The 21,093-nt window shown below is 38.1% G+C and overlaps 4 protein-coding genes and 1 long non-coding RNA gene across 8 annotated transcripts; 4 read left to right on the top strand and 1 right to left on the bottom strand.

The window, feature by feature from the left end:
- The first annotated feature begins 816 nt into the window (after positions 1-816).
- LOC139777583 (uncharacterized) lies at positions 817-4,159 on the top strand. Of its 3 annotated transcripts, XM_071715136.1 has the most exons (6): positions 1,004-1,032; positions 1,297-1,377; positions 1,898-1,955; positions 2,519-2,646; positions 2,855-3,503; positions 3,583-4,159. In XM_071715136.1, exons 3-6 carry the CDS (start codon positions 1,902-1,904, stop codon positions 3,880-3,882), a joined length of 1,131 nt encoding a protein of 376 aa, XP_071571237.1. In that variant the 5' UTR covers positions 1,004-1,032; positions 1,297-1,377; positions 1,898-1,901; the 3' UTR covers positions 3,883-4,159. The 3 variants fall into 3 exon arrangements, with proteins under 3 accessions (XP_071571219.1, XP_071571237.1, XP_071571228.1); XM_071715118.1 differs by lacking the exon at positions 1,898-1,955 and having other exon boundaries at positions 817-1,032; XM_071715127.1 differs by lacking the exons at positions 1,004-1,032; positions 1,297-1,377 and having other exon boundaries at positions 1,381-1,955.
- A 152-nt stretch (positions 4,160-4,311) lies between these two features.
- Positions 4,312-7,249, top strand: Cdk1 (Cyclin-dependent kinase 1). The gene is made up of 4 exons (XM_071715183.1): positions 4,312-4,777; positions 5,402-5,694; positions 5,812-6,131; positions 6,213-7,249. Exons 1-4 carry the CDS (start codon positions 4,741-4,743, stop codon positions 6,460-6,462), a joined length of 900 nt encoding a protein of 299 aa, XP_071571284.1. The 5' UTR covers positions 4,312-4,740; the 3' UTR covers positions 6,463-7,249.
- Positions 7,250-7,680: 431 nt separating this feature from the next.
- On the top strand, positions 7,681-11,250 carry LOC139777636 (apolipoprotein D). Of its 2 annotated transcripts, none has more exons than XM_071715205.1 (5): positions 7,681-7,834; positions 8,932-9,054; positions 9,218-9,344; positions 9,629-9,724; positions 10,073-11,250. In XM_071715205.1, exons 2-5 carry the CDS (start codon positions 8,935-8,937, stop codon positions 10,543-10,545), a joined length of 816 nt encoding a protein of 271 aa, XP_071571306.1. In that variant the 5' UTR covers positions 7,681-7,834; positions 8,932-8,934; the 3' UTR covers positions 10,546-11,250. The 2 variants fall into 2 exon arrangements, with proteins under 2 accessions (XP_071571306.1, XP_071571297.1); XM_071715196.1 differs by lacking the exon at positions 7,681-7,834 and adding an exon at positions 8,306-8,443.
- Positions 11,251-11,420: 170 nt separating this feature from the next.
- LOC139777669 (uncharacterized) lies at positions 11,421-14,002 on the bottom strand. Its single transcript, XR_011719402.1, has 4 exons — positions 13,677-14,002; positions 13,091-13,274; positions 12,556-12,818; positions 11,421-12,417 (listed from the first exon to the last, which is right to left on the bottom strand). It is a non-coding gene; the product is annotated as an uncharacterized lncRNA (long non-coding RNA).
- Positions 11,630-18,758, top strand: LOC139777654 (acidic phospholipase A2 PA4). The gene is made up of 4 exons (XM_071715220.1): positions 11,630-11,780; positions 16,037-16,294; positions 16,730-17,067; positions 17,712-18,758. Exons 2-4 carry the CDS (start codon positions 16,037-16,039, stop codon positions 17,812-17,814), a joined length of 699 nt encoding a protein of 232 aa, XP_071571321.1. The 5' UTR covers positions 11,630-11,780; the 3' UTR covers positions 17,815-18,758.
- The last annotated feature ends 2,335 nt before the right edge of the window (positions 18,759-21,093 follow it).

Raw genomic sequence — 21,093 nt, 5'->3', positions numbered from 1 at the left:
TTAATTGTAAGTTAGATAAGTACGCGGAATTAGATGTAAGTTCGGCCCAATTAATCGTAAATTAGAAGCAGGTAGTTGCATGCGAAAGCGGAAGTTCTTGTAACGTGCTCGTCTAGGAAAATCAATATAAGGACCATACATACATCTATACACAAATTTATATATATATATATATATATATATATATATATATAATAAATCTATAAGAGTAGAGCAACAGAGATTCTCAGACAACTGCAGACAATACAAATTCGCCTTTCTTGTCCAGCTTCCGCGTCGAGAGAAAACTCGAAGGTTACGAGCACAGTTCCGCTTAAAAAGAAGAAAGAAAATAAAAGGAAAAAAGGAAGCAAAGAGAAAGCAGATCCGTAAATCCGCGTCACCCTTTCCGCGTTGAAGCAGATATACCAGAGACCCTTCCGCGAGAGGAAAGGGGCGAGAGAGGAAAATTTTCGATGCACAGAAGACGCCGAAAACGCAGAAGTAAGCGGATGCGGATACACGCGGCCAATGACGTGGTGGCGTGGTGCAGCGTGTTCGGACTGGGTATATCTATTCTTGAAATGGTTCGTTATGAAACGTATTCGTTTATGAACAAAAAGGTGGGGATTTCCTAGTTGAGCGCCAATGGGAACCCAGTTAACACGCACCTTTTCGTTCAAAAACGAATTCGTTTCATAACAAACGATTTCAAGAATAGGCACCCTGGCTGTTCTGTGTGTTCAGCGGCACATTTCGACCCGGCTTGGCCGACCAATGGTGAGCGTGCGCAGGACGCTGCGCCGAGACTGCCGAGAGGATCGGCGCGCCGCGTTGCGTCGCAAGTGATACACTTCTTGGTTTACTCTTCTGCGACACGACACGCACGGCCGCGGCCGCCACGGGTCCGATCCGATTGCGGGTTTGCTGGAGTTTGCGGGTCGACAACGGAACGCAGCAGCGAGACAGTTGAGCGTTTCACGCGCCATTATGGACTCGCTGGCGAATTACGCCAGCGACGGCGACAACAGCAACAACTCGGACGACGCGAAGGTGAGCGAGCGCGAAGACACCCGTTTTACCGTCGTCGTCGTCGTCGTCGTCGTTGACGTCGTCGACGCCGCTCGACATGGCTTCGCTACGCGTACTGTCCAACGCCGCGATTTATACGACCCTAGAGATGTTTGGATTGTTTGGAAACGCGATCGCGATCCCCCCCTTTCGCGAGATCATCCGCGAAACGCAGCGGCGTACTTGGATCCACTTGGATCTTGGACGCGATTGACGCGAAATGATTGAATAATGTTGTTTTTCTAGACGCCACCTCGGGGACAGGAAGAGGCGAGCAGGAGGGCGAGCGACGTCAACTACGACCCGGTACAAATGGACATGAGTGAGGTATAGTGAGGCCACACGCCGAAAATTCTTAATTCTTAGCTGTTAAGTACGAAACATTCGGACAATGCCTAAGAAGATACCGCAGTGACTCTATGGGTGCTGTATGTACATGCAAAGTCTTAGGCCTGATACGTAAAGAGGATAGTGTCCGGTTTTGCAAGGTCATGTCGTCGAATCAATCAGTTAATGCTATCTGTGACAAAACAAAATGCAAAATGTGCGTGATACGGAAGTCAATGTTCGTGTATATAGACGGAGTAGTTCCGATCGGATTATGATTCGGTAGAAGCTGCAGTATCTGTTACGAAAGTTGGAAAAAATCTCAAGCGTTTAGCGCTCGTAGTCTAAATACAAATGAGACAGGACCTTGAAACCTTACCGAAAGCAGGACAATCAGGCTATCATTCGCATAATTAAAATTTAAATGATAAGTAAATGGGAATAGTGCCATTTCGTGAGACAATATTAACACGTAGCTCTGTTGGTAATACATGATACAATATCTACGCATCTCGGCAAGGTCTATGCTGTGTGAGGGTCTTTCAAGACTACCCCCAAGTCCTATTCGGAAGACAGAGGTGAGTAGAGGAAGCTGGCAGAAGGTAACACTAACATCAATCATCAAAAGAAATCACGTGTACAAGTATACTCGGGTGATAACTAACTGCAGAGGCAGATTGATATGAAGGGCCCTCATATTCCTCTCTCTATCTCTCCTTTTTGTGACATGGTTGTTTCATTGGTTCTATTTTTTACCTGTCGGCAATTAGCGCATACAGATTTATATATTTGTCGAGTAGAGTGACACGCGGAAATCCGCTGAGTGTCGCCCAAACTTTTGTATCAAGTACAACCAAGAAGAACTGATGCGAGAAAAACCGAATTTCCGCTTTTTATAGAGAGAAATTCTTCCAAGTTTACGTTACCTTTTTGTCCTCACTATGTATGAGCATTTTCTCTCTTTATAAAGTGTAGGTTTCTCTATATACATATTACTCGCTGTCAGTTGAATCCAACTTTGCGTGTATCGAAGTTACGCATTCTAAAATAGCTTTTGTGGTAGGAATTAAGAGATATTTCTTACTTAGCGGAATATGTAAGAGAGATCCGTACTAAAATTGATAATTTTTATTTTCTCTAGGAGAGCAACAACAACAATTCGTCCAGGGAGTCCAGTAGCGAACGCACCAACAGTCCTACCACGGCTCAGTCTACCTTTGGCTCGAGAACAGAATCCTCTCGGGCTTTGCCTTCTCCATCAGACCAGAGGTAGGCTGGTTTGCTAATTTCATACAGTACAGGTGCTAGCGATATTTTATGAATATCAACTTTGCTATAAAAAAAAAAAAAAAAAAAACAGTAATGTTGATATATGTATCTCACTAAAATTATATCAAAAATTATACACCTGTCACATGTCCAGAATAATAATACGCATCTGTGTGGTATACCCCTGCAGAACGTAATCGTTTTACAGGCGAGCTGATCATGAAAATCATACGAGTTCAAAAGATGATCATAGGCGGGGGGATCGTAGCGATCGGAGTCGTCATTCGTCCGACAAAAGTCGCCGGTATGACGATCGAAGACAACGTGATAGTAGCAGTAGTCACAGAGACCGGAGGAGTCGGGATGACGACAAGCGCAAAGCGTCTCTCGGATCGTCCAAGGACGAGAAAAGTGACGACAGAGAGAGAAGCGACAAGGATCATCATTATAGGGACGACCGGAGGGATCGTAATCGCGATAGGAACGATAGGGACAGGCGCAGAGATCGCGGTGAACGGGACCGGCGACACTCCAGGGATGATCGGTCGAAGGATCGGTATCGGGACGAGCGTTCGAGCTACCACAAAGAGAGGGATCGCACGCGATCGAGATCGCGATCGAGGGACCGCGCGCCACCGTTACCGTTCAGGACGATGAGTTATCGGGAGGAGAAAGGACGGAACAAACTGGCCCAGCTGGAAAAGCTGGGTATAGAGCTGAAGCCGCCGGAGGGCGGCGACGTCATGACGCCCGGTGGCATCCCGGGCGAACAAAATTACTACAATCCGTTGGCGACGGCGACTCAGGGCAAGTACGCGGAGCAGATCCAGAAGAGGAAGCTGCTGTGGGCTAACAAGGTGATGATTATCTAGCGATAACAATTCTTGGATGTCCGACACGCAAACTCGTTCTACAATCACGTTTATCTCTTTGCAGTCGAAGCAAGACGACGGTAACAGCACATCGGCCACGGCTTCCACCGCCAACACATGGATGGGGACGACTTTCACGCACGATCAGGACGGCAAGGTGACGGCCAAGTTCAAGCGATTGATGGGTATCAAGGGTGATCTACCTGGTACGCCGACGGTAGGAGCCAAGCCGGATATTCTGAAAAAGCAGGAGGAGATGTTCAACAATATGGAGCAACAATACGAAGTTGCACGTGCTACCACGCACACGCAACGTGGCGTAGGCCTGGGTTACGCAACCGGTGGCTACCAATTTCCACGATAAAATGCGCTGCAATCTCACGCCCGTTGTTTAATTACATTTAATATTGGTAGATATTGATATACAGCTAGAGTTACGTTCGCCAGTTAAGCGACCTTATGTCATTTCGGTCCTCTCGGACCGGAATCGCGTTATTTCTAAGTCTTTCCTGCGAGTCATGAGGACGATAGCTAATTGCAACTAATCCAGGTTTCGAGTTCACCGTACGATTGCAATGAAGTTATATATTTGCTCGTTGTAAGCACTACAAATAAATTTATTAAGATTATAAAAAAAGAAACGGATGCGTTATTTATCTAGAAACGAAGTTTCTCTTCTCACCGTCTCCAATCCTGCCCCAAATTTTTATATAGATATATAAACAAGAATAATAAATTATTTCAGTTATAATTGATCTCAGCTGTTATGAAAAAAAATTTTTTTAAATCTTTTCAGAAGAATCTAATTAGATTTGCTCGAGCGTAAGAATTAATGTAATTATTATAACTGTTCTTATTTGATAAAGAATTTTCGATCTTGCTAAGAACTTTTGGAGTTGAATATTCGCGGATAAATGTGATGTTCATGAAAAGAAACGCGCCATTGGTAGTAATATAAAGCGGAAGTACGCAGTAAGCGAGCCGACAGCTGCGGCACGCTGTGGCATGGGAGGGCGCTAGCGCGCAGTCTCAATTCTCAATTGTGTTTACCAATATGGCGTGTCAACGTTTGATTTGAATTTGTTCGTTAGGTGATTGGCGACACACGGCGAGGCTCGTGTGAGACGAGAGCTGGATCTCCGGTCGAATCGCGTGGGTAGGATTCCGTGAAACCTCGGCGACTGTTGTTGAACCGACATTCGTGTTCTCTCGGCCACGCACGATGGATAACTTCATAAAAATAGAGAAAATCGGCGAAGGTGAGTGAGCACGGAAAGTACGAGAACCTGTTGTTGCCAAGCTGTTGTTTCATCACGCACGCTGCATCACGTGATAATAATTAATAAATGTTTTCTGAGCATTTCTTGGGCAGCAATTCTCTGCTGCTGAAGCACTGTATGTGTTACAATGGAAGATTTCTGTCCCTTTTTTCATAACGTGCTTGAAATATTGCAAATTGTATATGTTATGTCCAAGTATTTATGTACAATATCCTTGCCAAAGACAGAGAATTGTCATTGTTAAATAGCCAGTGCAGTATGTCTTAATTAGTAATTAACACTGCGTCACTGTCCAGGTGAGTGCTCCAAAAACACGGTGTCTGCACTGGACACCCCGGGACTTTTAAGTCCAAAGGGTGTTTGAAAGCGTTTCTATGTTACAAAAAATCTATAAAAATTTATGTATCATCTTTAAGGTTTCAAAAAATTATTTCTGTATTTTAAAAGGCCTACAGTGTCTGCGCAGTGTTAATTATGTTATCTTTTTTACAAGGTTGCGTTGAATTTTAGCTATATATAAATCCCATAAAATATTTCAGTCACTAAACGTAAACACGACATAGAGTTTAAAGCAATTGTTGTAAAATCTTTGATGTCTTTTAGGAACGTATGGAGTAGTGTACAAAGGAAAACACAAGAAGACCGGAGAAATTGTAGCCATGAAGAAGATTCGCTTGGAAAGCGATGACGAAGGAATACCGTCAACTGCCATTAGGGAAATTTCATTGCTCAAAGAATTATCCCATCCAAACATAGTGAACTTGATCGATGTATTAATGGAGGAGTCAAAACTATATCTTATTTTTGAGTATCTCACTATGGATCTGAAAAAATACATGGATAGTTTGGGCAATAAACTGCTGGAGCCAGCTATAGTTAAATCATATTTATATCAGGTTTGTTTATATATTTTGTCTCGTGATAATATTACATTAGCTTTTATATTATTTTATATGGTTAAATCACTTTTATCGAGATCGATCGTGTGCCAATACAGTTGCTTACCATTTCAGATCACACGTGCAATTCTCTTCTGTCACAAGCGTAGAATACTGCATCGCGATTTAAAGCCACAGAATTTGCTGATCGATAAAACCGGAATTATCAAAGTAGCAGACTTCGGACTTGGGAGGGCATTTGGAATCCCAGTCAGAATATACACACACGAAGTTGTAACTCTGTGGTACAGGGCACCTGAAATCCTTCTCGGTGCCACTAGATATTCGTGCGCGATTGATATGTGGAGTATCGGATGTATCTTTGCTGAGATGGCGACTAAGAAACCATTGTTCCAGGGAGACAGCGAGATTGATCAGCTTTTCAGGATATTCCGGTAAGATTTTTTTATACGTTATTTATGTACGTTATTATAGAAATATTTCTCGGATCGTTTAATGATTATTTTGTCCTGCAGAATACTAAGAACGCCTACAGAAGATATATGGCCAGGCGTAACGCAATTGTCAGATTACAAAGCGACATTCCCAAATTGGATGACGAATAACTTGGAGTCGCAAGTGAAGACGCTAGATGCGGATGGATTGGATCTGTTGCAAGCTATGCTCACGTACGATCCTGTGTACAGAATATCCGCACGGGCGGCATTGAAACATCCCTACTTCGCCAATTTGGATACCAGCAAATTACCCGTTGCTAAAACATAGGAGCCACTCGGGGAGAAGAAGCAGAATTTTGCATTTTTAATCGTGTGACTACGTGAAAAGTATGTCTTAAGGTGTACTGAAAGTTAATTTATTTGAGTAAATGTTCTTCATTTTGTTTAATCATTTTATCGATTGAAGTTTACATTTGTATTTTCTTAGTGGAACTTATTTTGTGTGCGAGTAAGCGTATAGTTTTTTAAATTACATAAATTTCATGCATACACATAAGCTACTGCCGGAATATAGTAACAGTATTTCACGTAATGTATTGCATTTAAGTAAGTTTACGCAGTATTCCATTCATAATTATTTTAATCAATGATGTCAATTCCATATCTTTTCCTATGTTTAACATTTTATCGAGCCTCGCTCGATAAATGTTAATATTACTACTCAAACGTTATATTTTACTTATGTTTAATTTACTCTTACGTTTAAATTCACTTTTGCTACACGATATGATATACAGTCTCCTATACGCATTACTTTAAAGGAACCAATTTAAAAATAATTCAATTCTACATGATGTGTCATATAAGCAAAAAACCATCTTTGTGCCTTATTCTCTGATCTAAAACATTTGTCTAAAACAATCACAAATTGGTTATTAATAGGAGACGAGATTAGTAATTTATAACTAGCTACTATAGAATCTACTATACTCTATGTATACGTGCCTTAAAACGTGCAGAAAATTTACATACTGTGAGCGTTGGTCGCATTAATCTAAGAACGTTTAATGTAAAAATTTTGTATCTTACATAAATAAATAATATTTTATTGGCAACATTTTGTACAAATCGATTATATAAAAGAATAAAAATTATTCCATTAAATTGTTCGTTATCTATATTGTCATATAGAGCTCACTTTAAATCACATTCGTTTCTGAGAAAAGAGGGAGAATCTGAGTATGCCATATATGGGGAATTAGTAATTCTCAGAAAGCATTTTAGTATTATATGATCATGTGTACTTGAATGCGTCATCGTGCTTATTGGACGTAATCGAACGTCAGTGATAATTATGATAATCTTACATTTAAAAAACGATGTGCAAATGTATGAGATACTAAATTTATTATAAAAAAGAAAGATGAATCACTGCAAACCGTTTTACAGAGAAAAACAACGAGACATTCTGTATCTCGTTTCTCGTTCGTGTTATGTGTCTCGGGGGATGTGTGTGTGTGTGTGTGTGTGTGTGTGTGTGTGTGTGTGTGTGTGTGTGTGTGTGTGTGTGTGTGTGTGACCTGTAATTGTGGGTTCCGAGAGTGGGGCACCAGCCACATAAAGGTCCATCTCTCCAGTGGAACTTGTGTTTATAGTGCAAACGCAGAGATCGGCAGCAGCAACTGGCAGCAACCTCCATAGTGAGTATACACTTTTGAGCTCGTAGTTTTAACATCTCTTCTTCTGACACGTTAATCATTCATCTCATTTATCACGTAAGCATTTCTACAACGAAATTGTGACTTCATTTAAATTTCTATTCGTTCACTTTAGCTCGTGCTTCGCTCTCCGCATATATATTCGAAAAAAAGACGTCTGTTATCTTCCGTATGGGGCAAAAGAAAGCGACAGTGATTATAAATGAGCGTTACTTCTTTCAAGAAATAAATCCTGATTTTGCGTCTGTAACAAAAGAGCCGCCTGCAAGCGTAAAAGACACTAATTTATTTACGTTAGTGCGCACACGGAATGAAAATGTTCTCTGAGCGGAGTGAAAGGTCGCGACGGGTCGATCCTAATCGTGCATTCATCGGTCATCACCGCACATTTATTATCGTGTAGAATATGAAAGAAAGAGATGAAGACGTGTAACAGCCAGCTAGTAACATCGGAAACGCAAATCGGAGGCCCTTGCTCCGTGATGCGTGTCCAAGGCGAGCGTGAATCATGCTCCGGTTGTACTTGAGGAATCCGAGATCATGGGCTGTGTATTTGTTGAACAATCATATCTAATCCGAAATTATGGCTGTGTACGTGTCGAAAAATCGTATCTATGCTTGCTATCGACAAGAGCGAGGCGCATATATACCTATGGTATGCGATTGTTACGCATACCAGGAAGTTGCATTGAAATATTGAAAAAAGCGTGACGTCACCACTTCCGTCTGTAATAAAATCTTTGTAATTGCGTCGGAAACAACATACATTCGATTTGTATCGCTCACTATTCATGTCCAGGCACTTACTTTTAACATACATATAGATGCTCTTTCATAAAACTTTTATTCTATATTATTTCCTATATCTGCATTACTATTATAACAATTAGAAGATCTAGGACTATTACAATCATGTAATAAACGTTTAATAAGCAATTCTTTTATCAAAGATAAGAAATGCATAAACAACTACTTGATGTTGATAATTTATATCAAATTTGTGTGTGGGAAAACCTGATATAGCAATCTTCTGAGAATTTAAATCGCTTAAACGAAGTTTATTTTTATCTTTTTTCTAGAAGATGCAATCTTTGACCTGGTGTTTGGTATTGGCGGGATGCCTCGCTTTTGCTCAGGCTCATACGTATCACATGGGTGCCTGTCCCATTGTGGAACCTATGCAGGACTTCCGGATGAGCCAAGTAAGTAAAAAAATTCATATTTAATAGAGGAATATTATACGAGATATTTTTTACCTTTATTAGGCAAAAGATACCTCTGTAATAATTTGTGAAATATTTTTATCTTACACATGCAATCAAATTAATTTATTTCATAAATAATATCGTTTTTTTTTTATTTTAGTTCCTGGGCCTGTGGTATGTTATCCAAAAAACGTCGACGGGTAGCAAGTGCATTACTTACAATTACACGCGAGGAGAGGAACCGGGCGAGTACGTGATAACGCAGGATTCGGACCATCTAATCTTAGGTGAGACAATTGAAAAACAGTACCCACATAGCATGCATATCAAAAAGACGTCCAGAAGATATCCCGAAGATATCCTATCTCCTAAATATATCTTCGGGATATCTTCTGGACATCTTTTTGATATGCATGCTATGTGGGTAAGCGCAATTGGTGAAGAAAGGAGACGATACGTGAGCTTCTACGAAGTGCGTATCGGGCTCCATCGAGTCATAAAAGCCCGTCAATGGGATAAATGTCCAGCAAGTGGGATGAATTATCCGTAATTGTGTGATGCATATGTACAGGTCTTACGCCATTGAAGCACGAGTATCATTATACTGGCCAACTGACTGTACCTGAACCAAGTACTCCAGGACGTATGGCGGTCCGTTTTCCTCTCAGTAAGTGCCTTCAACTCAAGTCAACATCATAATATTTAAAAACGGAAGAGACACCGTTTATTTTGTAGAAATGAAAGAATATGACAGACAAAAATTCTGTATGTTGCGTAGCAAGACCCAATTAAAAGTTAAGCTCTGCCTGCAAAATGTATAGATATAGCTGCTAAATGTTCAGATATAGCTGCAGCTTCCTCCTCAATTTGTTACAATGATAAGATATTAAGTAAATTGAAGATAAATTTGCCGCGACCAGTCTCGCGGTAAACAATATGCGTTCTCGCTTGATAATTTACAAATTGCAAGTCGCGTCATCACGTTGTGCAACTGAAATTCGTACCTGCGTTTTAGATGTGGCCGGAAGCGCATCCCATGTGATATTCATGACGGATTACGACAGCTACGCCGGCATATTCACGTGTCAGAAGCTGGCGTTCGCCCATCGGCAGAGCGCGACGATCCTCTCGAGGACCAGAACGCTGGATCAGACGCAGGTGGATAAGATACGTCAGCGGTTGAGCCAGTACGGCGTCGATCCGTTCGATTTGAGCATCATCTCGCAGTCCGGCTGCCCGCATGGCAACAATACTCTGGACATCAACATCGACCCTAACACCTTCACTTCTGAGAACTTCGGCAACGTGGTGCGCAAAGCGGGCGAGAAGATCGGCGACGGCGTCCAGTGGATCTCACAGACCGGAAGCAAGGTCTATCACAAGATAGCCGGGACAGAAGAGACGGCGTCAACGACAGAGCGAAACAGCCACTCTACGATAAGGAACGGCGAAAGATTGGAGACCAACGAGGTGGAGTGGATTCCATAAAAATCCAAGCGAATTCGTCTCTTTATATTATTCGCGATCTCGATAAGATCTGATGTCCCTACTCGTTCGATAGATCTATTAATCCTCCATTGACCTCGTTCACCAAACGAACGTTAGTGCCCTCGTGTTAGTCCTGCGCCGCTTGTATGTTTGTCACTGTATTAGTATGATATTGCCACATAGTTCAGATCAAGAGCCACTATTTCTAACATCTGTTAAACTCTGACCGAGCGTTAACTTTTCATAAGTAATTGCTCTTGACATTAGCACTGCGCATAGATATATCACACGTTAGCACTTTCAAAGTCTAATCTAAAACTTATATTAACGAAATTTTGGAAAATAATCATACAAATATAATCTAAAAGGTTGTGAATAAAAAGTCAAAAAGTTTCAGAGTCAACTTTTATGCCACATCTATGTAATTGAAGAAATAAGATGTGATGTTAGCGCTCGTTTAACACGAGGACAATGGAGAGTTAAGGTCATTCTAATGCATGTTTGATTTTCTATCATTTTACTTGACGACGTATAACAAATTTGAACTTAAATAAAATTGCGAAAGAAATTGAAAGGAATCAGCGTTGATTGACCTACCAATTGACCTACGTTATGAATGATTTAAGAAGTGCGAATACGGATTTTATATAATACATGTATGTTGAATCTTGATATTCAATAAAACTTTTTAAAACAAAAACATAATGTATATTTTTTATTTATATATTTTATTTTTTACCTAATAAATAAGGGTAAAATATCATTCGCGAGTACTGATAAATTAAAAGACAATTATCTCTCTCAATAATTAAATTATTTGCACTGTTCACAAATTAAATTTTCAAAAGGGCGTGAATACATAATATGACTCAAAATTAATATAATACTAAGGATCATTTCTTTACTCGGAACTATTTAAATACAGGCAAATTTTTCTCTCCTTTGATACGTTTCACGATGAAAAAAAAATCAATTGTGAGGCGCTCCACATAAACAGTCACTATCACATGATTTATATTCTCCCCCAATGCGTGTATAACACGCCTGTTACACGCGTTTGTATATGCGTGGCTGCGAATATATTAGTATTCTGACGTCTCGTACGAACCACCAGTCTGATAGTGACTGCTGAGGAGAGACAAGCGGAATTCGTGGTTCCGGACAGCACGTTTTATCTTTGATATCTTTGCGCGCGTCACCTCACAACAAGATCTAGGTCAACACTAGATTTCAATGTACGTACGCTGAAAATATAAACTATATCTTTACTTTGGCGATTGTATTTTTCGTCACTAACATAATATCTGACAATTTCACAATTAAATTTTTTAATACTAAATTTGGGTCTTAATTTCGATGCGCAATATATTTTATTTTTTATATTAGAAGACTTATTGAATATATTAAAAGATTAAAAGATTATAAATTAAAATTTAGGTGTATTAATGTTACTTTTTTCTTATGAGAGTAATAACGTTTCACTCACAAATATAATTTTGCGCGTTGATTTCAAGATTTTCATATTTTATAAACACAGTTGATAAGACACGTTCAATGTTATATTGACGTTTTACTTTGAAAACATCGTGTACCACTCGAATACAAAAATCCGAAGCTTGTTGAAAGAATATTTAAAAAAAATTCGCGTGATGCAAATGCCTACCCTCACGCAATGATGTGTTCCGGTTGCCACGGTGCGGCATTAGGCATTCTGGTTCAATAACGCTATTCCAACGTATCAACCATCGCTATATATCTATTACATTCTCTATGCTAAAGCCGTTTTATAAGGTGCAGATTTATTTTTTATCCGCCAACTATCAGAAGTTATCTCTTTTCTCATCTTCAGTCTATTTTTTCATCAGAAAGTATCTAAAATATTAAATTAATTAATTTAAAAGTCAATTGTCAGCAATAATAGTTCACAATTTAATTCTTTAGACATTAATGTAATCAGGGTGTCCTGGCAAAATTATGATTTTCATGAGCTGCAAAAATACAACTACACACCCTTCTTATTGCTTCGTTCGTTACGCACTGCAGACTGCAGTGTGCGATCAGCTTAGCAGACCTCGTGGGCTACGGGGGGTGCGCAGTTTAGACTTGCACCGGTGGTCTCGCGCATTCGCTGCGTTTCCCGTGTCTTCTTCTTTTAGTTATATTTGCGGGTTTCCCGGTTCCGGATTGTCTCAATCATCTCCGAATCCGTAAGATATCGGTGATTGTGTCTTGAACGTGATTTGCCTTGTGAGCGACGTAAGTTTTCGATAATTCTAATTACAAATTGTTTTATTTTATTATCTCGCGTGAAAATGCAGTGAAATGTCTAATTATTATTAATCTTTGAGTTATATTAAAAAAGAAATGCTTCTTGAGAAGACTTTTCGGAACATATCAGCAGTTATTGAAATTTAATTCTGAATTAAAAATTGTGAAGTAAAGAAATCATTAATTTTAATTTGCTGCCGAACATATTCAGCAAATTAGATTTTTACCATTGTTTAGATATAAAAATATAAAAAGGCTCTTAAAATTTAAATCTCACCTTTTTTCCTTTCCTTCTCTCTCTCTATGTGTGCATGTGTATTAAAAATTTTAAAGTAAAATTAAATTATCTCCAATTCTTATTTTTTTTAAAGGTCGACTTCTTTGAAAATCATCGCAAACTTTTATTATCATCATTGTTCTCGAATAATTTTTTAAAATAAATTATTTTTCGCTTGTCAATGCTAGAAATGTTTAAAAAAAGTACCGTATAAAGATAAAGCACGTTTATACAATATTTTAATAGCCAGACAGTAAAAGATAAAGACTCGTGTCTACTGCAAACAGTGCATTTATACAAACATAAAGATTGCTGCTGAAAATCACGTTACTTTTACTTTTATGCATTATTTTTTATCAAAGTCCTTGTCGAATATTTTTTTATATTTTTTTCCCAATTTCAGAACAATTCTTGCTTAAGGTGCAAATATTTAAACACAAAGTTGTTAGCTACTTTAGACCTTGTTAATTTTGTTTATGTTTGATCAAATTTAAAAAGGATAAGAGGAGAAAGCGAGATACATCTGTCTCACGTAGGCTTACACGCTTGCTACAATAACAGTAGTTAAGATCAAGGATGTACTTACATCATGGTTAAGATAATGGACGCACATGATCAAAAATATTTGATTTTTCTAATTGGTTTCCACACATAGATAGAGAACAAGTTAATGTAAGCGAGTACCCAAATTGTATGTCCTTATCTATTTTAAGAGTATTGTTGGAATCTGAAAGCGTTCGCAATTATATCGAGATTAGAAAATTGTACTGATTGTGAGTTGACAACCTTAATAAATTTTAAGATCTTTACTCACGTTAATTAAAAGAGGATTGCGAATCTAGTACCTTCACATTTATTATCCTTGGACGTCAACTGTGCACTGCCGTGCATATTTCCGGCATTTCGAATTTGCGGAGAATTTTGAGCTTTGCGTTTTGCACAACCTTGTCGAAGAATAGAAATATACATAAACGTAAAAATATGACAAGGTGTATTTTTTATTTTATATTATATTTTATTTTTATATATTTTATTTTTAGAATTCATATATTTTGTATTTTATTCTGTGCTCTGCGTCACGACAGTTTCTGCCAGGTCAGTTTCTGTCGGTCGAACTGATATTTGATAATAATCGTGATTAGCGATAAACGATGACTGGGACGTATAGGTGCGTCACACCAATCGCCCAGACTGCATCCGATTATAATAGAGCTGTCCTGCTGACATACATCGGCATGCAGGTTCAAGAGACAAGTTCGATAACGATCTTCATTGACCCATGTCAGCAAGTATGCAAGCTATATCAGAGATTACAAAAAGACAATAACGTAATATTTTTTATATAGTTGTGTAACGGTAATCAATTTTCCGTTATGAACAAATTTACGACGAAAAATAGAGGTAATGATTTTAAGTTTTCGCTGCAGAAAATTTTTCTTGATAAGAAATAATAAAAAGAAGATAATAATTTCCGTTTACGAAAGATTTGCATAAAAAAATAAATGGTTGTTTTTGCTGGGCAAAGTATATCCCGAAATTTTTAAAGAGAATATCTTTAAAGAGACCTTGTCGTCCGACGTCCGTAACGCCCGAGGCACTTCAAATATTTCGTATATCATGAAGTGGCTGATTGCACTTTTTATCTCACTTTCTAGCTTAATTATCTCTCTGAAAAGATGACAGACGAGTGATTTTATAATTTAAGCGATGAGAGATAATCGGCTTATTCCTTCAAAGCTTCATGTCGTAATATCCAACTTCTAATTTAGTTTATCGCTCTATTAATAGCTATTGCTTAACAAGCTTATGTACATCGTTTCGAAATGTAACGGTTTTACTATCTAAAAACTAAAAAATTGTGTTAATTAAACTATATTATGTAAATTAAAATTAATTCTTTCTAGAAATGAAAAATATTGAAGACGCAGATTTAACACAGAGAGGCGGATGTTCGCGAAAAATCTATATTACTTTGCGCTTTTCCCTTTCGAGCTGGATGAGAACGTCCAGCGGGCGGACGGTTTTGATGACTTGATAATGGTGATTCGTGATGAAGCGCTGGCGCGGTACGTTAGGTCCAGAACACGTGAATTAGTTTGTGAGGCGATTTTGTTGCCGGCATCCTTCGGGAGGCAGGTTCAAGGGAGACAAGTTCGTCAATGGACTTTGTTGACCCACATCACCAGCACATCGAACATGCTCTAATCTCTTTCAGAGCGCGCACTCTCGCTTTCGTGTGACCGGCCTGAATTGAAACGACCCAAACTCAGCCGAGGTCATAGGCTAGTTCGATTCTACGAATTAGATGTATCCGCTGAAAGATGAGGACTTTGTCATCCGTCGGCACCCATTCTCTCACGCGCTCAGATGAATGATACGTGAAGATACACGCGGAGTATGATACCTTCGTCTACTTTACAGATTGATATTCCGCAACATTAAATAGCAAAATGATAAGTGAGCGATTCACACTTAGTTGTCAAGTCTTTCACCACGATAAGAGCTACTATAAATTCTCGCCGAATACCTAAACAAAATCGTAAAACGGTTGCTTAATCGAAAAGTTGTACAAATATGTTAATGATACATTACGTAATCAAGTTGTGCTACATTGTAAAACGATAATATTTTCGTTCTATAGTTACGAAAAGATTGAATCAAAACTAGCCTTAACGAAGAGTGCCATGTATAAAATTGCGGTCAAGCATTAATTTTGCTCGGTACACGAATAGGTCTCTTATTATTATTTTTTTTTTTTCTTGAAAGCCACCTCGCGAGTCGAGATTCCCGGCGGACACTGCAGACGAAGGTCGGCTGACTTTCATGTATACTCCTTGTTTGGCGGTGCCTGATAAAACTTCTGCCGAAACATCGCCAGTTACTTCTGACGATTCGTTTTAAGTGGTTCAATCTAGTATGGTTTCCCACTGTCTCGTATCTTCGCAGATGTTCGCTGTCCTGTTCGGCATTCTGCCGATCCTCTGGGCCGAAAGGATTGGAGCAAGTAGCGTGCTGGTCGCCGACACTACTATGTCCAGGATGGTGGAGCTGAATGCCGATGCACCTTTCTGCGCTCTTTACCATGACCGCGGGGTAATCCAGAGGATGGTTCTCGGCGCGGACCCCAGAAAAGTTCGACAAATCTCCAGCAATCTCGTCGCCGACCTGGAAGAGACCTGCAAGGCTTCGCGAAATAAGGGAAAGGTAAGCTCGAATCATCGATTGTCTCTGAGAATAAAGTGTTCGAAATTATTACCTGGTGGTAGTAAAATTAATTTCATGTTAAAAGTTTTATTGTTAAAAGATAAATCGAGGGAATATCTTAGCACGCAAAAAAATTAAGATATATTCAAATTACATACTTAAATATATCTTAATTATTATAATAATTAAGAATTTTAATTGTTATTATAACAAATATTATATATATTTAAATTGAGATATATTTTTTTATATTTTAATACCAATAATCGTTGCTTATTAATTATTTTCTTAAAATATTTATTACTGTACTCGGTAAGGGTTAATTCCTTTTAAAAGGCTTCCTCCTGAAGTTTTTTCCTCCTGAAAGATAATTTATGTGTGTGTGGGATATAATCGATAGATAAAAATTTCTGCAACTACGACTCCTTCCTTCAGAATCAAGCGCCCGGCAGTGGTTTAATATATCCGGGCACCAAGTGGTGTGGACCAGGCAACGTGGCCAATTCCTATGACAATTTGGGCCAACATTCGGCCGAGGATGCTTGCTGCAGGGAACACGACCACTGCCCATTCACGATAGCGCCGCAACAATGCATACACGGCATATGCAATAACTCACCATTTACTCGCTCGCATTGCGATTGCGACGCCAAATTCCGCAGATGTTTACAGAATCTCAATACCGAGGTGGCCAATACCCTCGGCGCGCTTTTCTTCAATGTGATCCAGGTTACCTGCTTCAAAGAGAGACGACCGTGCTCGCAGTGGCAAAGGTATTCTATACAAAAGTAAAGTCGAGAACTTACAAATTTGACTTACTTCGACGTATTTATTATACATATTTGTATAACAATAAGGCAGCTTTATATATTTATATAATAAAAATATTTTGTCGCGCGACTAGAGAGATGTTATCTCATCGTTATTGTCAATTTAAAAAATATGATGATCTTGCCGTTATATCGTGGAATCGTTTTAGCTGCGATTTACAATGGGAGAAGTCCCCTTCGAGTTACTTGCCAAACGGTTTATCGGAGAGTAGAGGATTTCGAAGACTGCTGTTGACGACTGTCTTCCTCGCATTCAGGGATTTCATGGCCAGACGGAGAAACCTTCCTCGAGATGTCACGCCATTTGTTTGAAGATATCTCGAGATATATAAAAAAAAAGGATCTCACCGTAAACGTTAAAAAATTTTTTCCGGCACTTAACACGTGACTTTTGGTGACGGTCTCGCGCATCGTGATTATCTTCTCAGCTTTTATCTAATCAATCTCAATGTCGTGGTGAAAGGTCCTTTACTCCGCTAAATTATTGTCAGTTTTAATGCTCTGGCGAAGGCTTTTAATTTTACAAACTGCTGGTGACGTCCTGTCGATGAGATCTGACGAATATTGATCGACGATATTTGTTTCAGGAACGGCTACGCGGAGGCTGTGTCCGATCGATTGTGCTCGCAATACAAGTTCCGACCCAGCGACAAGTACGTGCCTATGATGCCTCTGAATCTGAACAAATGAAATCTAAAATCTCGGAGAGAAAGGCAGCCCTTGGAGAAACCGGAAAAGGGCTGATGACCAACAGTATGCGGCATATCGATTATATAATTTATTTCATATCAAATTACCGTCCTCGCTGTCGCGCGCCAATGTATCGAATATACGTACCGTTTCAGAAATTAAAAATTTAGGCTGCGGTCCATTTGACGTTACAAGTGCTTCGAAGCGTTCTTTTTTTTATTCTTTCTTCATCGAAGGAAAGGAGAAGAAGAATGCTTCGAAGCATTTGTAGCATCAAATGGACCGCAGCCTTAATAGTTACATCAGATATCTTTCGCGACTGCAAATGTTATTCGGAGTTAACGGACGGTACAACTCTTTCTCTGTATATATATATATATATTTTTTTTTATCCCTACGATTACAGCTTGATTCCAGCAAATTTGGTCAAGAAAAAAGGGTATTTAGACGCTGATTAAGCATTTTTGTGGAATAGAATTTCTTTTGTGGAATAGAATAGAAAAGCTTTGTAGAAATATTACGGAAGAATTATTTTTTATGAAGTGACAATGACAACATGACATGTCAATCTCTTTCTCTCGCTATTGTTATCGAGAGCGATATATGTGTAACTGATAATATATGTTCGAAGGTGGTAGTAAAACGTATAGTATTTTGCGTAGTACATTTATGTATCGCAAGTGTGCCATAATTTACACTATTTACAGTATTTAATTTTTCATTTGCCATAGATGTACCGAGTTTTACGTAGTCTAGTCCGTTGTGAGGAAAGTACATCTCTAAGTAGGATAATGTAGAATAATGTACGAATATTTTTGTCTGTATCTCTTGGTTATAATAGTTACTTCGAAATACTATGCTCAAAAGTAGATAAATTTGTAGCAGAAATAAAATTGTTATTTTTTATTTAATTATATCAATAAATTTTCATATGTAGAATAATATTTGCAGTATTCCAGTCTTGTATTTAATATCGTTCTGTATCTTGTTTACCCAGCTAGCTAATGAAATAATCGTGTAGATTCTCGGGTAGATTTAATCTCTATAGATTAAAATTAAGAAATATATAAGATTAGGCTACACATTTAACTATAATGTATCATCTGCGCATATTTAACCGCGCATAAGAATCATGCTACATGCTACACACTGGATCTCTATCGCCTTATCATGCCTTTTTTATAATTATATTTTCTAAATTAAACAACATATTCTGTCAACATGTAAATCTGTCAACATATGTAATTCTGAAAATTCTTTTTAATATTCCTAGATCGGTCTTATATATCTTACAATTACATTAGTTGCTTTGTCATGGAGATCCTAACATGCGACGTGAGAATTAAAATTAGAAATGTGACGTTAACGTCTGGACAATGCTTCAATTCACCCTCTAATTAAAATTTTACCAAATTTGTAAGAGGTAAGAAAAAATTCGCTAATTTCTTAAATTGATTAGAATGTTTCCTATTTATTGTACCTATAATGTTAAAAAATTAAAGATAGCTTTTGTAAAAAAAAAAAATTGTCAACGTTACTGGTTCAGTGGGTATACCTAGCTGAATATACCTGAAGCACCTAAATCTAACCAGCACTCCCGACGCCGTTAATCCTAAACCTAAATTAATTTAACTAGATTTAGGACTAGATGGAAGACTATATGGAAGACTACGTTTAACTGGAACAAGGAAACTGTTCATTTATTCAATTTCTTTCTGCACAGTGTGTGAAGGAAACACAAATTTATTTGGTCTGCTGTACACAATTAATGTATATTGAAAGCGGTGGTGAAGTTCACAGTAGATCAAGCAGCATTGTGATTGACATAATAATCAAGATTAAATACAATTGAGATCAATGCACAATGGCTCGATCGAAGATGTTAACAGTAGAATTGTGATCGATTTTCTCTCTCACAATGTCTCTATCCAATTGTGATCGATACATAATTGGTTCAACCAGGATTAAAATCAATTGCAACGGTGACAAGATCGTATGTATTGGAGTGACACGTTTATTTATTGTTTATTTGGAAGTGTTTCGAAGATTCCTGGATCCCATTGGTCAATCGAACTCTTCGAAACATTCGAAGCGCTAAATAGCTCGAAATCGAATAAGCAAACAGTTTCCTAATTCACAGCAATGATTTTTGTGCAAGCTGTATGTTGGTTATATCCAACCCAGGACCAGTCCAAGTATAGGACCAAACCCGGGCAAAATCGACAAGATCACTTTCATTTTTTATTAAGCATATAACAACAATTAATAAGTAGTTAATAATAAGTAGTATAGTAATTTGTACCAGCTAAATCCATCATAGGTTACTCTGGTTTTCTACATTACTTATTCATTATATGGGAGTGTAGGTAAAGGTAAAAGTGCTTTCCTGACCAGTATCAGACAAAGAGATCCTCAGAAACAATTATATTCACAGCCCGATCGTGTATTCAAGACCTTCCGGATGTCTGTGCAGGTAATGGACGTATCCCCATGCAAATGAAATGACCCTTACAGCATTTCGAGCTGTATAAGAACGATCTTGAGTACAAGCGATCGAATTATGAACACTGCCTAGGATCCGAAGTATCCATCTATGCCCTATCCTTATATAAAAATCATAATAAAAACAATCGCTATCGAGAACATTTGCATTATTAATTTTTCCGAAATAGGGCTAATAGTGAAATTAAACTTAATAATAAATTTTAATTAACATTATTTTGCAAGATTTCTACAAGATTATTATAAATTCTAATATACCTAAGTGTAATGTAATTGTTGTAATGAACTTAAATAATCGCAAAGATAAGGCGATAGACACCAAGTGGCCGATAATTGAACTAAAGTGCGTGATCCTTATATATGAGCTTTATACCAAAATCTGATATTGCAATTACAGAACAACTGCCGGTATATAATCTGATAGCAAATTGTCGGCAGAAACCAAATAATTATTATAATCTTAACCGATCTTAATAAATTTAAGGACGTCTTAAATAACATCAAGATTATATTCAAGCATGATAAGATATAAACCTCTCGAGATTGCATTTAAATTTAAGACGATATCTTAAATATAAAATCGGACTGTGAATACCTCCTTGAATTCTATATCGTATTAATTTAAATAACTTCGATTAAACTCTAATTAATTTAATCGATGATAATTATAGTAATATTTCTACCATTTCGTCAACGTGGATAAAATTATTAATTCTTTATGCTTTATGCTTATATATAACATATGAGAAAAGATGAAATAGATCAAATTGGAAAAGA

This window comes from Temnothorax nylanderi, unplaced genomic scaffold, assembly GCF_030848795.1.
Source record: "Temnothorax nylanderi isolate EJ_2023f unplaced genomic scaffold, tnyl_v1.0 TNYL_tig0006_pilon, whole genome shotgun sequence".
Taxonomy (NCBI): Eukaryota; Metazoa; Arthropoda; class Insecta; order Hymenoptera; family Formicidae; genus Temnothorax; species Temnothorax nylanderi.
Note: the sequence above shows the minus strand (reverse complement) of the source record. Positions and strands in the feature narration are given on the sequence as shown.

What these genes read in the sequence shown, in the direction of transcription:
- Cdk1 (XM_071715183.1), top strand. Translation starts at nt 4,741, where the DNA reads ATGGATAACTTCATAAAAATAGAGAAAATCGGCGAAG. An exon ending in AATAGAGAAAATCGGCGAAG is followed by an intron (nt 4,778 to 5,401) that starts GTGAGTGAGCAC and finishes GATGTCTTTTAG; the next exon opens with GAACGTATGGAGTAGTGTAC. An exon ending in CAGCTTTTCAGGATATTCCG is followed by an intron (nt 6,132 to 6,212) that starts GTAAGATTTTTT and finishes TTTGTCCTGCAG; the next exon opens with AATACTAAGAACGCCTACAG.
- LOC139777636 (XM_071715196.1), top strand. Translation starts at nt 8,393, where the DNA reads ATGGGCTGTGTATTTGTTGAACAATCATATCTAATCCGAAATTATGGC. An exon ending in AGGACTTCCGGATGAGCCAA is followed by an intron (nt 9,055 to 9,217) that starts GTAAGTAAAAAA and finishes TTTTTATTTTAG; the next exon opens with TTCCTGGGCCTGTGGTATGT. An exon ending in GGCGGTCCGTTTTCCTCTCA is followed by an intron (nt 9,725 to 10,072) that starts GTAAGTGCCTTC and finishes CCTGCGTTTTAG; the next exon opens with ATGTGGCCGGAAGCGCATCC.
- LOC139777583 (XM_071715118.1), top strand. Translation starts at nt 970, where the DNA reads ATGGACTCGCTGGCGAATTACGCCAGCGACGGCGACAACAGCAACAAC. An exon ending in TACAAATGGACATGAGTGAG is followed by an intron (nt 1,378 to 2,518) that starts GTATAGTGAGGC and finishes TATTTTCTCTAG; the next exon opens with GAGAGCAACAACAACAATTC. An exon ending in AGCTGCTGTGGGCTAACAAG is followed by an intron (nt 3,504 to 3,582) that starts GTGATGATTATC and finishes ATCTCTTTGCAG; the next exon opens with TCGAAGCAAGACGACGGTAA.
- LOC139777654 (XM_071715220.1), top strand. Translation starts at nt 16,037, where the DNA reads ATGTTCGCTGTCCTGTTCGGCATTCTGCCGATCCTCTGGGCCGAAAGG. An exon ending in CTTCGCGAAATAAGGGAAAG is followed by an intron (nt 16,295 to 16,729) that starts GTAAGCTCGAAT and finishes TCCTTCCTTCAG; the next exon opens with AATCAAGCGCCCGGCAGTGG. An exon ending in CCGTGCTCGCAGTGGCAAAG is followed by an intron (nt 17,068 to 17,711) that starts GTATTCTATACA and finishes TATTTGTTTCAG; the next exon opens with GAACGGCTACGCGGAGGCTG.